General features: G+C 39.1%; 1 protein-coding gene across 2 annotated transcripts in view; it reads right to left on the reverse strand.

Annotated features, from left to right (window-relative positions):
* Fam149a (family with sequence similarity 149 member A) overlaps positions 1-12,090 on the reverse strand; it is a 54,912-nt gene that overhangs the window by 23,160 nt on the left and 19,662 nt on the right. The window contains exons 1-3 of one of the 2 annotated variants that reach the window (XM_015486100.2): positions 7,760-7,899; positions 3,115-3,225; positions 2,788-2,929 (exon numbers count right to left, since the gene is read on the reverse strand). Coding sequence is in view for 1 of the 2 variants with exons in the window: in XM_048791845.1 (XP_048647802.1) it covers positions 2,788-2,929; positions 3,115-3,225 (253 nt within the window). In the remaining variant the exon portion in view is untranslated. Of the gene's footprint in view, positions 1-2,787; positions 2,930-3,114; positions 3,226-7,759; positions 7,900-12,090 lie in introns of those variants that run through there. The other variant, XM_048791845.1, reaches the window with a different exon arrangement.

Consider the following 12,090-nt stretch of genomic DNA (forward strand, 5'->3'; position numbering starts at 1 on the left):
ATACTAGTGTCTGTTGTATTCTGCTGCCTTTCCTATCCTCTACTATCCCCCATCCCCTCCCCTCCCATCTTCTCTCTCTACCCCATCTACTGTAATTCATTTCTCCCCCTTGTTTTTTTTCCCCCTTTCCCCTCACTTCCTCTTGTATGTAATTTTGTATAACCATGAGGGTCTCCTTCCATTTCCATGCAATTTCCCTTCTCTTTCCTTTTCCCTCCCACCTCTCACCCCTGTTTAATGTTAATCTTCTTCTCATGCTCTTCCTCCCAACTCTATTCTTAGTTACTCTCCTTATATCAAAGAAAACATTTGGCATTTGCATTTATTGATTCTTGATTTTAATTCTTGCACCACAGGAGTCTTAAAAAGGAAGTTGGGGCCTAGCCCCACACAATGGAGATTAGGGCCTATTTTTTCTTCTATTAGACACAAGGTCTCTGGTTGTATTCCTATGTTCTTGATCCACTTTGAGTTGCATTTTGTGCATGGTGAGAGATAGGGGTTTAAGTTCATTTTGCTGCATATGGATTTCTAGTTTTCCCAGCACCATTTGTTGAAGAGGCTATCTTTTCTCCAATGCCTTGCTCTTGGCACTATTGTCTAATATAAAATAATTGTAGTTTTGTTACCCCTCACACATCAGATAGATCACTAATCTCTAGGGTATATAAAGAACTCAAAAAGCTAAACACCAAAATACCAAAATAACCCAATTAATAAATGGGCCAAGGACCTGAACAGACACTTCTCAGAAGATGATGTACAATCAATCAACAAATACATGAAAAAATGTTCATTAGCACTAGCAAATAGAGAAATGCAAATCAAAACCACTCTAAGATTTCATATCACTCTAGTCAGAATGGCAGCTATTATGTATACAATAAGTGTTGGCGACAATATGGGAAAAAAGGTACACTCATACACTGCTGGTAGGACTGCAAATCTGTGTAGCCAATATGGAAAGCAGTACGGAGATTCCTTGGAAAATTGGGAATGGAACCACCATTTGACCCAGCTATCCCTCTCCTCGGTCTATACCCAAAAAACTTAAAAACAGCATACTACTATGCTGGGGTTGTGGTTCAGTGGTAGAGTGCTTGCCATGCACGTGCAAGGCCCTGGGTCTCAGCATCACATAAAAATAAATAAAGGTATTATGTCAACTACAACTACAAAAAATAAATATTAAAAAAAACCAGCATACTACAGGAACACAGCCACATCAATGTTTATAGCAGCACAATTCACAATAGCTAAACTGTGGAACCAACCTAGATGCCCTTCAATAGATGAATAGATAAAAAAAATGTGGCATATATACACAATGGAATATTACTCAGCAATAAAAGAGAATAAAATCATGACATTTGCAGGTAAATGGATGGATTTAGAGAAGATAATGCTAAGTGAAGTTAGCCAATCCCAAAAAAAAAAAAAATGCTGAATGGTTTCTTTGATATAAGGAGGCTGATTCATAGTGGGATAGGGAGAGGGAGCATGGGAGGAATAGACGGGGGGGGGGGAAATGAGAAAGGAGGGGGCATGGGATAATTAATGATGGTGGAATATGATGATCTATCCAAAGTACAAGTATGAAGACATGAATTGGTGTGAATATACTGTGTATACAACCAGAGATATGAAAAATTGTGCTCTATATGTGTAATAAGTATCGTAATGCATTCCACTGTCATTCATAAATAAATAGATGATAGATAGATAGATAGATAGATAGATAGATAGATAGATAGATAAATAAATGGATTCCAGAATCGGGACATGATGAATTAATGGCTCTCAGTCTTTTCAGGGATATGCCCACAAGGAAAAAGGGTGTGAGAGGGTTTGCAGTGCATGGGCAGGCAGATGCTGAAGAGGTAATCTTAAGTGAGGGAGTCACATATGAAAAAGTCCTCTGAGTGATGAGCTGACTGCCTTCCAGATCCTTCCCATGCCCTGTGACTGCCCACCTCTTTGAGACTCACTGCTATCTAACTACATCAGTAACTAGATTCAGATGCACCATGAGGAGTGGAGAAGCGTTCTTAAAGTAAAAAAACAAAAACAAACAAACAAACAAAAAAAAACAACACATAAACCACACACACACACACACACACACACACACAGCAAACAAGGAGATAGAAACAGAACACCCAGGTGCCATACAGAGGCTCTGCCTTAATCACATGGGTGTTACAGAGCTGTGACTCGGGACGATGCAGGGATAAGGAGGAAGGAGACTGTGGAGCCTGCAAAGTCCTTAGCAAAGCTTTAGCTGTAACTAAAGCTCACCTAGCTAAGAGTCCCACTCTCACAAAGAACCAAGAAGGGTTAAATGAATGACTCTCTTTAGGGTTAGAAGATAAAAGTAAAACATCTGGTTTAGAATATTGTGGAGAAATCCCCTAATAATGGAGATGCTTCACAATTTTTATTTTTCCAAAATTCTTCTCTTATTTGAGTTCCTAATTGCCATAGATACTGTACAAGGAGTCATACATAACATAATGGGAAGAGGGTGAGAGGATGGAAAGAATAAAATTATCAACAGCTAAGACTCTGGGCTATAAAATTACGAGCAATTTTTTTTCCTATATTTTGGTACTTCAAAATTTTTACACAGTAATCTGTAAATACTTTTATATACACAAATGTATGCATATAGATGGATATAATTGGTAGTGCTTTTGTAAATGGTAAAAAGATTTTTTTTGAACCTAAGAAAGCAATTCTTCATATAATTTATAATCATGGTATTATCAAAAAAATTCCAAGACATACATCATCTCTCCAGGAATAAACTGAGCTCCTCTCTGTAGACAAGCCAGTGGTAGAACTCTGTGTTGAAGACCTTGACCATGAATCGTGGGCTCTCGTGGGTGTGCAGCTTCCACTAGATGAAAACGATGATGGGGATTCACTACTGGAATGAACATAAGCAACAGACATAACATTTACACAGAGTGGACTAATTTAAAAATATTTTTGCATTAGGTTAAAAATAAAACTGCATTTTAATTTAAAAGGTTCATGATGGCCAATCACTGATTTATTATTGGATTTTTTTTGATTTTTGTAATCAGCAGCATTTAACAGGTGAATTCTTACCAGGTATATTTATCAATGGCTTTCTGAACATTTCTTGTAAAATGTGTTGGTAAAGGATCTTTGCTTTTCACAGCAACACTGTGCTTTCTAGAACCTTCTGAAAGTCCTCTTCTGAAAAACAAAAGAAACATGAAAAGCCCCACTAATGTCATAATATATTCATTACATAATATTTGTTAAAACTTGTAAAATTCCTTTTGTATAAGGTTGCTCCTCTTCTCCTTCTGTGTCCCCCAAACACAGGTGTGTGTGTACATGTCACACACCCCCTTAAGAAACTAAAGCCTCGGACCTTGTATTTTTAATGTTTCTTAGAATCAAGGTGGCCAATAATCTGCATGCATCTTTATGTGAAGTGAAATAATAATAACAACTTTTGGAGACGTAGCCAGAGAAGTAAGTTACCCCAAACAGGTCAATATTTTAGACATGGCTTTACTCCAAGGTGTAAGACTTGGCAAGTGGTAAAGCATGGGCTTGATTTCAGGAACTTTAAGGGAACTTGACCAAGTTCCCTTATTCTTGAAAACCCCAACTGGGACTCCAGTAAATACCATGAATCCCATATATTCTGAAATAGATCAGATTCTTTTGAATCACTAGGAGCCACACAAACATCTAACCTATTTTACTTTAGCATTGTTTCTTGGTGTATATTCTGAGTTTTACAGAGTTTGAAAATATTAAAATTTAATGGAGAACTGTAACAAAAGAAAATCTAAATTTCAAATAAGCTGTTAAACCTAACTATAGCACAGTTTGTGTTAATCATTAAAATGCCCTTTCAATGAACCTCTTAAAACATTTACTTACCTCTAGTCAAAATATCCTGATGTTTAATAGTAAACTGCTTTTATTCTTAAAGTAGATATCATATCCTCATACGAATAAAACGTACATTAACTTAAGATGTGATAATAAATTAACTTAAGATGTGATAATAAATGTGATAATAACTTCCACTTTCAACATTTCCAACAAAAACACCACTCAATGTGCATTTCCTGTTTTAAAAGTTTGTTTTTGTTTTCAATTTAAATGGTACCTAATTTGGGGGCTGGAGGTAATTCAGGGGTCTAACATGCACAAGGCTCTAGGTTTGATCTCTGGCACCATAAAATAAACAAACAAACAAATAAATAAATAAATAAAATGGTACTAATTTTCAACATTTTTATTTTAATATACTTGGAATAAATATTACACTTACTTATGTATCTATCATAATCTACACAAAAGGGAATTGTAAAAATATACTAAAACTATAGAGATTAGCAAGAACCCTGCCTTTCATAAATGTGTTTTATACAAAAGAACAGAATTATATGATTTTTTTCCTTTCTCCCTACTACTTACATATTGTAAATACAGTATGAAGAAAGGTGGCACATGCCTGTAATCCCAGTGGCTCAGGAGTTCAAAGCCAGCAACTCAGGGAGGTGCTAAGCAACTCAGTAAGACCCTGTCTCTAAATAAAATGCAAAATAGGGCTGAGGATGTGGCTGAGTTGTCAAGTGCCCCTGAGTTCAATGCCTAGTACCAAAAAAAATATATAACTTTCATGCTTTAATAAACTGCTTTTCCTTTAGCTCTGTTCAGTTGTTTTTAAAGCATCAGTTACTTATCATTTACATTGTGACTCAATAACTTTTTTAGTTAAACATAAAAAATCCTACAAAATAGCTGACCAAAAATCAACTAACCAACATACATCAAATAGATGTGTTTTGAACTTAAGAAGTATGCATTCATATATGAGCTAATATGTTACTGAGAAACAATTTTAAAATCCAGTGTGATTAATTAACTAAAATATTGTTCCTTCATGATATCTTTATAACAATGGATTAGAATTTGTTCTCTCCTGATACTTTAAGCAAGACACTTGCCTTCTCCTGGACACTATCCACATCTATAAAATAATACAGAAGTTCTTCCCTCATTCTAGGATAAAGGGCCAAGACTCCTTGTGGTTGTCTGAAACTGTGGATAACACTTACCACTATTGATACCATATTCTTTGCTACACTATTATGCACCTATAATAGTTCTTGTTGTTTCCTTGTACCTTCCTTAGCATTCTGTATTAAATAGATCTCTTTGGGCATTTTAAAATTTTGAACTTGACACATTATTAATCTTTTTGTCTGTAGCATCTTAAATAATGCTTGTCACACAAGAAATACTTTCTACGTTTATTGAAAGAATCAATAAGCAAAGATTCAATGAGTCACTCAAACACAGAAAACCTTTTACTCTATAATTACTCTGAATGTTCATACTTACCACAAAGATCATGTTGGGACCAGACATTTTAAAAAATTCTCCAAATTCAGGACATTTCTAGAGAATTTTAAAGTTTTCTAGAGAGGATAGAAAGTCAAAGCTCTTCTCTGAATAGCTTCTATCCACCTCTCCCAAATGACTTTCATGACTAAATGAAGCCTCTGCTCCATTAGTCTTCTTTACCACTATTCTTCTTGCTCATAGCACATCTGCCTTTTGTGCAACCTGGAAGCAAAAATGCACTTACTGGAAGCATGCCCAGTTTGTTTTGTTTTCGATGAAGAATAATTTCTTCCTCTATAAAATTCATTTGTTGTTTTTGTGTGTTGGGGGGGGTGGAGTCTTTTCAAACTAAGAAGAAAATTGATTTCAAAATGGACATGTTAATGTCTCTCTGCATGTGACAGCAAATCCTTTCTAAAACCATCAGTCCTGCTCACATGAAAGTAGCTGAGGGTCTGAGGTGTGGAGCAAGCAGGGCAGGAATGGGAAGCTCTGCAGTGAGAACAGGGGTTTCTATCAAATGGATACTTTAAAACACTAATTCCACTCCATTTCTGCAACCTTTTCTTCCTCTTCACCTCCTCATGTCTTTCTGTGCAAATTCTTGAACTCCAGGGTTGAGGGTAATAACCTACAAATTTTGACCACAAATTGGGGAAGAAACTGGATGTTATTTGAGGAATTTATTTGAGCCCACAGGTCAAGGACTGCCAAAGGTCACCAAGAAGACAGGAAAGCAGTTGGGACAAGGATGCAGGATACTGACATGCATATATCTCTCCAGGAACCACAAATTACTAACATTGTGAATTCAAAACAGAACTCATAATATGTCTTGCCTCTTTTGTGTTCTGTTTTGGCCATTAGGTTTCTCTATGTGCTAATCAAGCACTGAACTGCTACTCCATGCATAACATTCAACACTTTTTAATCCCTTGCAAACGATCAACGTCTACATTCTATACAGTCTTAGAAAGTGTACAAACTTACAGAATGCATTCTAACTGGTAAATATTTTAAAAACTTAAATGTGGAATATCTAACAATGTTATATTACATTGTGCATAGAAATGTGACAATTTTATGCTAGTTCCTTTCTCTATTGCTTACATTTTAGAGATAATTAACTATTGCTTGTCAGTGCGTTTATTTTGGGTGCAAGACCTAAGTTCCCTCAGTGTGGACTGAAGTGCAGTCACTGAACTGTATTGCAAAGTGAAAACTGAGAACCAATCTCCAGGAGTCACTCCATTCCAGCTATCAGGTAAATGATTAATCATCTATTTTTACTTTTTAGTTTGCTTCTTGATAACCCACAAACCTATGCCACATTGTCCTGTAGAAATTAAAATGTTAGGCAGTGATCTTGAAGCCAGAATTAGATAGGCAGTCAGTATAGATAAGTAAATCGAGTCAGGTCAGATCAAGGAAGCCAATTTGAATGAGTCCTGGAAGTTGGAGATGCTAATGCCTCCAGAGCCTTTCCTCCACCCTTATGACAATAACCTGCCCTGGCTCCAACCAGTTGCTAAGGTAACCTGTCCCAGGGATTGTCCCTCCCTACAGGGAGTTGTTAATTAAGCCCCCTTCCCGTCCAGATCTTTCCAACTTGGCCCCTCCAGCACGTCTGCTTTTCTCCTTTTGGCCAACCCACTGAGCATCCCCTGGGCCTAGTCACAGAAGTATGCAGGAAGGAGAGAGATTAGCGAAAGGGGGCAGGAGAACAAAGGAAGCCTAAGGCTTGTAAAAAGAACACCGCCGCTTCTTGGGATACCAGGATACCAGCCATAGCCCCCTTCTCCCTGCCGGGAGAAGTCTATGCCACCCCTTTTTAAATAAACCCTGCTTGCCTCCGCATGCTTCTCTAATGTTATCCTTGGACCTGTGAGAGAGCACAACTCCTCACAGTAGACCCGCAGGATCAATCTCAGTTTTCGGAAAGTCGCGCTTCCATTTGAAAGGATTATCCGAAATAAGCACTGTTGCTGGGTTAAACCGCAGGCTGGTTTTCTGGTCTATTTCTGGCAAACACAGATGAGGTCACTCAAGGGTTATTATCACGAAGCTGCTCCTGCAACACGCACTCTCATACGTCCTAAGACAAGTTCAGGGCTCTGGGGACCTGATGGAGAAGTCCCATCAGACCCTATGAAGGCTTCTCAGACCAAGTGAGCAACTTCACTTGGGAAGGCCTGATGATGTCAGAGCGTCAAGCTTTCACGAATGGATGCAGGAAAATACAGACCAGGATAGGCTCCGGTTTTGCAGGCAGGAAAAAAAAAAATCTCGGCACTTCGTACAAAAAGAAGACACGAGAAAGAATTCATTACACCTCCTCTCGCCGATGAACACTTACCCAATTACAATCAGCCCAAGACCTTGGCTCGCGTCCCCCGGGCGGGGCCCTGCGCCCCGAGGCCTGCGCGTCCCTGCGTCTTGGCTCCCTCCTCGCGCGCCGGGCTGCCAGAANGCCCTGCGCCCCCTCGGCCGACTTAGCCCTGCACGTGCAGCCGGGCCACACTCGCGGAGCGCCGGCCTTCAGCAGCGCAGTCCCGGGCGTTCGGGACCCAATCTGCGCGGCCCATGGGCGCGGCTGCTGCGGGGCGGGCGCCAAGGACTCCTGCCCTCTCCAGATCCCTGGGACCTGCACAGGCCAGATTACGCTGCGGCGGGGCGACGCCTCCAGAGCTCTCCGCGCAAGTCCTCCTCTCTCCTCTGCAGCTGCGCTCTCTCTGGGTGGGGCCGGGCCAGGCTGGACTGGGGTCCACTTCTCCCCCTCTTCCTAATCCTGGTCGGCACTCCCTGTCCCCAGTCGCCGTCTCTGGCCCTCTGTCTGCCTGCGGCTTTCCCAGGGACCTCAGGAAAAGCCCCTTCTCCCCGACACAGGCCGGATTTCAGCGCTTTGACCTTTGGAGACCCGCCACTTCGTCCTCTCCGGACCTCCAGCGCGCAGGTTTCTGGCCCTACCATACCTTCTCCGGGTCTTTCTCAGCCTGAAGGTCTGTCCAGATGGGTGTTTCCAGCCTTGCTTCTTCGAAATAGAATTTTAACTCACAAGAGAAAGAGAACTATAGAAAGATTTCACCTACTCTCTCTCCCCACCAGAGGATGTATAGATTGAGGTGGGTGGGCGAGTAAGGTTTAAAAGAATGAAGCCCTATAGCTGGTAAATGCAAGATTTATTACAGGAACTCTAGGCCTGATAATCCTCACTAAAGATTTATGTCGTTTTAAGTCCTGCCTCTCCATCTGCAAATAGATGCTTTATGTCACATAACCTAGTAAGTTTTCTACAAATCAGGCTCCATTCTTGCAGTTTAGTTTATTAATATGTACTTGTTTCAAAATTTTGGAGGGACACAACTATATCAGGACCAGTTACTACACTCTAGCCTTGGAAATGAAATTCCTCTAGCTCATTTTCATAAGCTATAGGAAATGGAGTGAATTAACTGGGGTAAAATACATTTTCAAGGCCAAGTATTCAAGTCTAAGTACTACCTATGCCTGGTTCCACTATAGAATTTTTAATAATTATGATGAATAAAGTGGATGTTAGTATGTTTCCCAGCCCTAACCTGTCCTATCTGTTCCCCTGTGAAATCCAAGGTTATCTATGTTTCATCAGGTACAGAGAAACTTTAAAAAAAAAAAAAAAAGTTAACCTCAGTGCTGAAATTTATAAGGACATTATTTTAAAATTATTCCAGGAAATTGCAAGAATTTATATCTGTTACTGAATAGGTATTTTGGGGAGGGAGGATGAAATGTTTCTAGGAATAGTTTATGTAACGCAAGATGCAACTGCATGTGTATTGATTTTGGGATTGAAACGTTTGCTGCAGTATTGCCCGAAAGCCACTAGATGTCACAATTTTCCTTCTTTTGTCCCTTTAAGAACTGTGCCCAGATTTTAATATCATGCATGTATCTTTTTGGCAAGATAGGATTCCCTGAATTTTCATTCCAGAATAGATGGAGAATATTATTTAGGTTAGAAATCACTATTACAGTGGAGAGCTATTGCAGGAGCAGCTCACGGAAAATGTCATGATAGTAGAATCCAGGTGGTGGAGTGCTTTTGCTTTGGCAGGCAAAAACCTAGAGGTCTCATACCTTCTTCTAAGTCAGCTATCCTGAAAGGATCACTTTTCTGTACAGAAAATCAGGTCCAAAACATCAGGTAAATTGCCAAAGACAAGCAGTTTTATCCAGATGGGTCCAGTCTAACTACAAAAGTTTACCTTATGAAATCCAATCTCAAATCTAATTCACTGATTTCTGTTAAACCTCCTTTCATTATATTTTCTTTGTATTTTAAATCTATCAAATATTCTATTATAATATTTACTAATATTTTCTTGAATACATACCACATGCTAGGCTCTATTTGATGCACTTGAGAAAAATTAGTATATTAATTTGACAATTGCTCACAAGAGGCACTACTGTTAGTGCTATTCTGCAGATTAGAAAACTGAGGTATAGAGAAGTTGCCAGACCCGCAGGGCCAATGCTCTAAATTAGGCTGTTGATAACATAGTTTATTCAACACATACCTCTGTCTATGTGAGACATACCTCAAAAGTCTTCTGTAACTGATATGGACTCACTAAAGGTCACCAAATTTAGCAATGAATATAGGGTTTTAAATTGATAAGAAAGTTGTCTTTAAAAAGAGACAGCACATGAAAAATTTCAAGTTTTTTTTATTATGAAGAATATAGAAAAAACATAGAAAGTTCTAAGTAACCTATGAGGTTTATAAGCTTATCTAAAATCATGGAAAGAGAATTATTTAATATAACATGCCTAACTTCTGGAACCCCAAGTTTTAAAAATAAATGCTGAAATAGGGACAATAATAATTAGGCAGAACCATATGCAATTGTCAGTGTTATACTGTTTTGGACTAAAGAAACATAAATTTCCTATTTCAACATAATACATTTAATAAATGGGTTTGATAACACTCCTTAATATCCAATAATTTTTTCTTACTTTTCAGAATTTATTTTGCTATACTTTTATCAATTAAAAGTGAAAAAAAGAAAGAATACAAAATCGATTTATATTTTTATAAAGGATTCATCCACCTTTCAAAATGAAAACAACTACCCAAATATATTCTGTGAAGAATTCAATTTCCCAAACTATAGCATCAAGATGGACATGTATAGGTTTCATTTAGTCATGAACTATAGTGCTATTAAATATTGCAATAAATCAACCATATACATTAAATAATATGTCTTTATACACAAACACACAGTAGACAAGATTATGTATTGCTTAGTTGACAAAAATATTGATACTTAGAGGTTCATAGGAATGTAACTCTGTGGGAGGCCAACCTTAAGGGTGACTGAGTTACACTCCCCAGCTGGGTGCTGAGGCGCTCAGTCACAGAAATGGGTGTGTTCTTGCTACAGCCCCATGGGTGAAGCTATGCTCACCTGTTCCTTTGTAATACAACCCCTTGCCCTGTTTAGGATAGAATCTTCCATGGAAGTGCCTTGTGTGTATCCCCTCCTCTTATTGTGCCCTTGGGTGTGGCCTACCCAGGTGTCAGTCAACCTGCTGACAGTGGACATCATGTAGACTCAGCCCCCTAAAACCTGACCCCTTGCCTCGTTTAAATAGTTTCTCCTCAATAAAAGGGGTCAGCGTGTGCTCTCTTGCTCTCTCTCTTTCTGCGGACCCTTAAGGTCAGAGGAGCCGTCACAGCAACCCCAAAGAAAAAGGTATTTGTGTCTCTTGTGTGGTTATTTCGTGCAGCCCTGTTAGCCCAGTTTAACTAGAGTGACCCCTGAGCCTTTTAGTCGCGAGAACAGAAACCCGGCATAACTCTGTATTATGACTGGTAGCAATGGTTCAGTAACTCACCATTTCTGTGTTTGCAGTGACTTTATAAAAACCTAACTATTGAGAATAATGAAAATCAACTGTGTTACCTGTAGCATTGTTTACATTTATGAAACACTGTTATACAATGTCTTCATAAATTAATTATTTAACTTCAAAACCTTATTAGGATATCATCAACACACAAACAATCAGAATATAAGAACTGGGTAATAGAAGTTTTATAAGTGCTAAGTCTAGAGTTAAAAAAAAAATCTACATTCAGAAAGAGAAGGGCCAGCGGTCACTGTCTTCTGTTCACTCTGCATTTTGCTTGTTGTATCACAATTGAATTCAGTGATTCTCAAATTTTAACATGCACCCCAACTCGCTGTGTGCTCCTTAAAATATAAATTGCTGAGTCTAACCTCAGAGTTTCTTTTTCTGCAAGTGTGGGATGAGAATTTGAATTTCTCATAGTCCCAAGGGCTGCTGCTATTGCTGGCCCAGGATGGAACCCTGAGAACCACAGCTTGAATTTATTTGCTTTACCATTCTTTCTCCCCTGTTCCCACTCACACCTTGTCCCCAACCCCCAAAGCACTTGAGCTCAGGTATTGTGTCATATGGAGCCTTGTACTCCAGCCTCAGCACCTGATGAACCTTTAATCAATGCGAAGGAGTAGAGATCAAAAGCCTTCATCAGACAGAGGAGGAAAGGGAGGCCCTCAGCTAATTCAATGCATACCAGGGGCAAGAACCCCAGAACTCCCCCAAACTGCCTGCACCTGAAGCTATCAGGCAGGCTTTCTCTTACAATGTGCTACAGTCCTCATGAGTACA

Source organism: Marmota marmota, unplaced genomic scaffold (assembly GCF_001458135.2).
Source record: "Marmota marmota marmota unplaced genomic scaffold, marMar, whole genome shotgun sequence".
NCBI classification, from domain to species: Eukaryota; Metazoa; Chordata; class Mammalia; order Rodentia; family Sciuridae; genus Marmota; species Marmota marmota.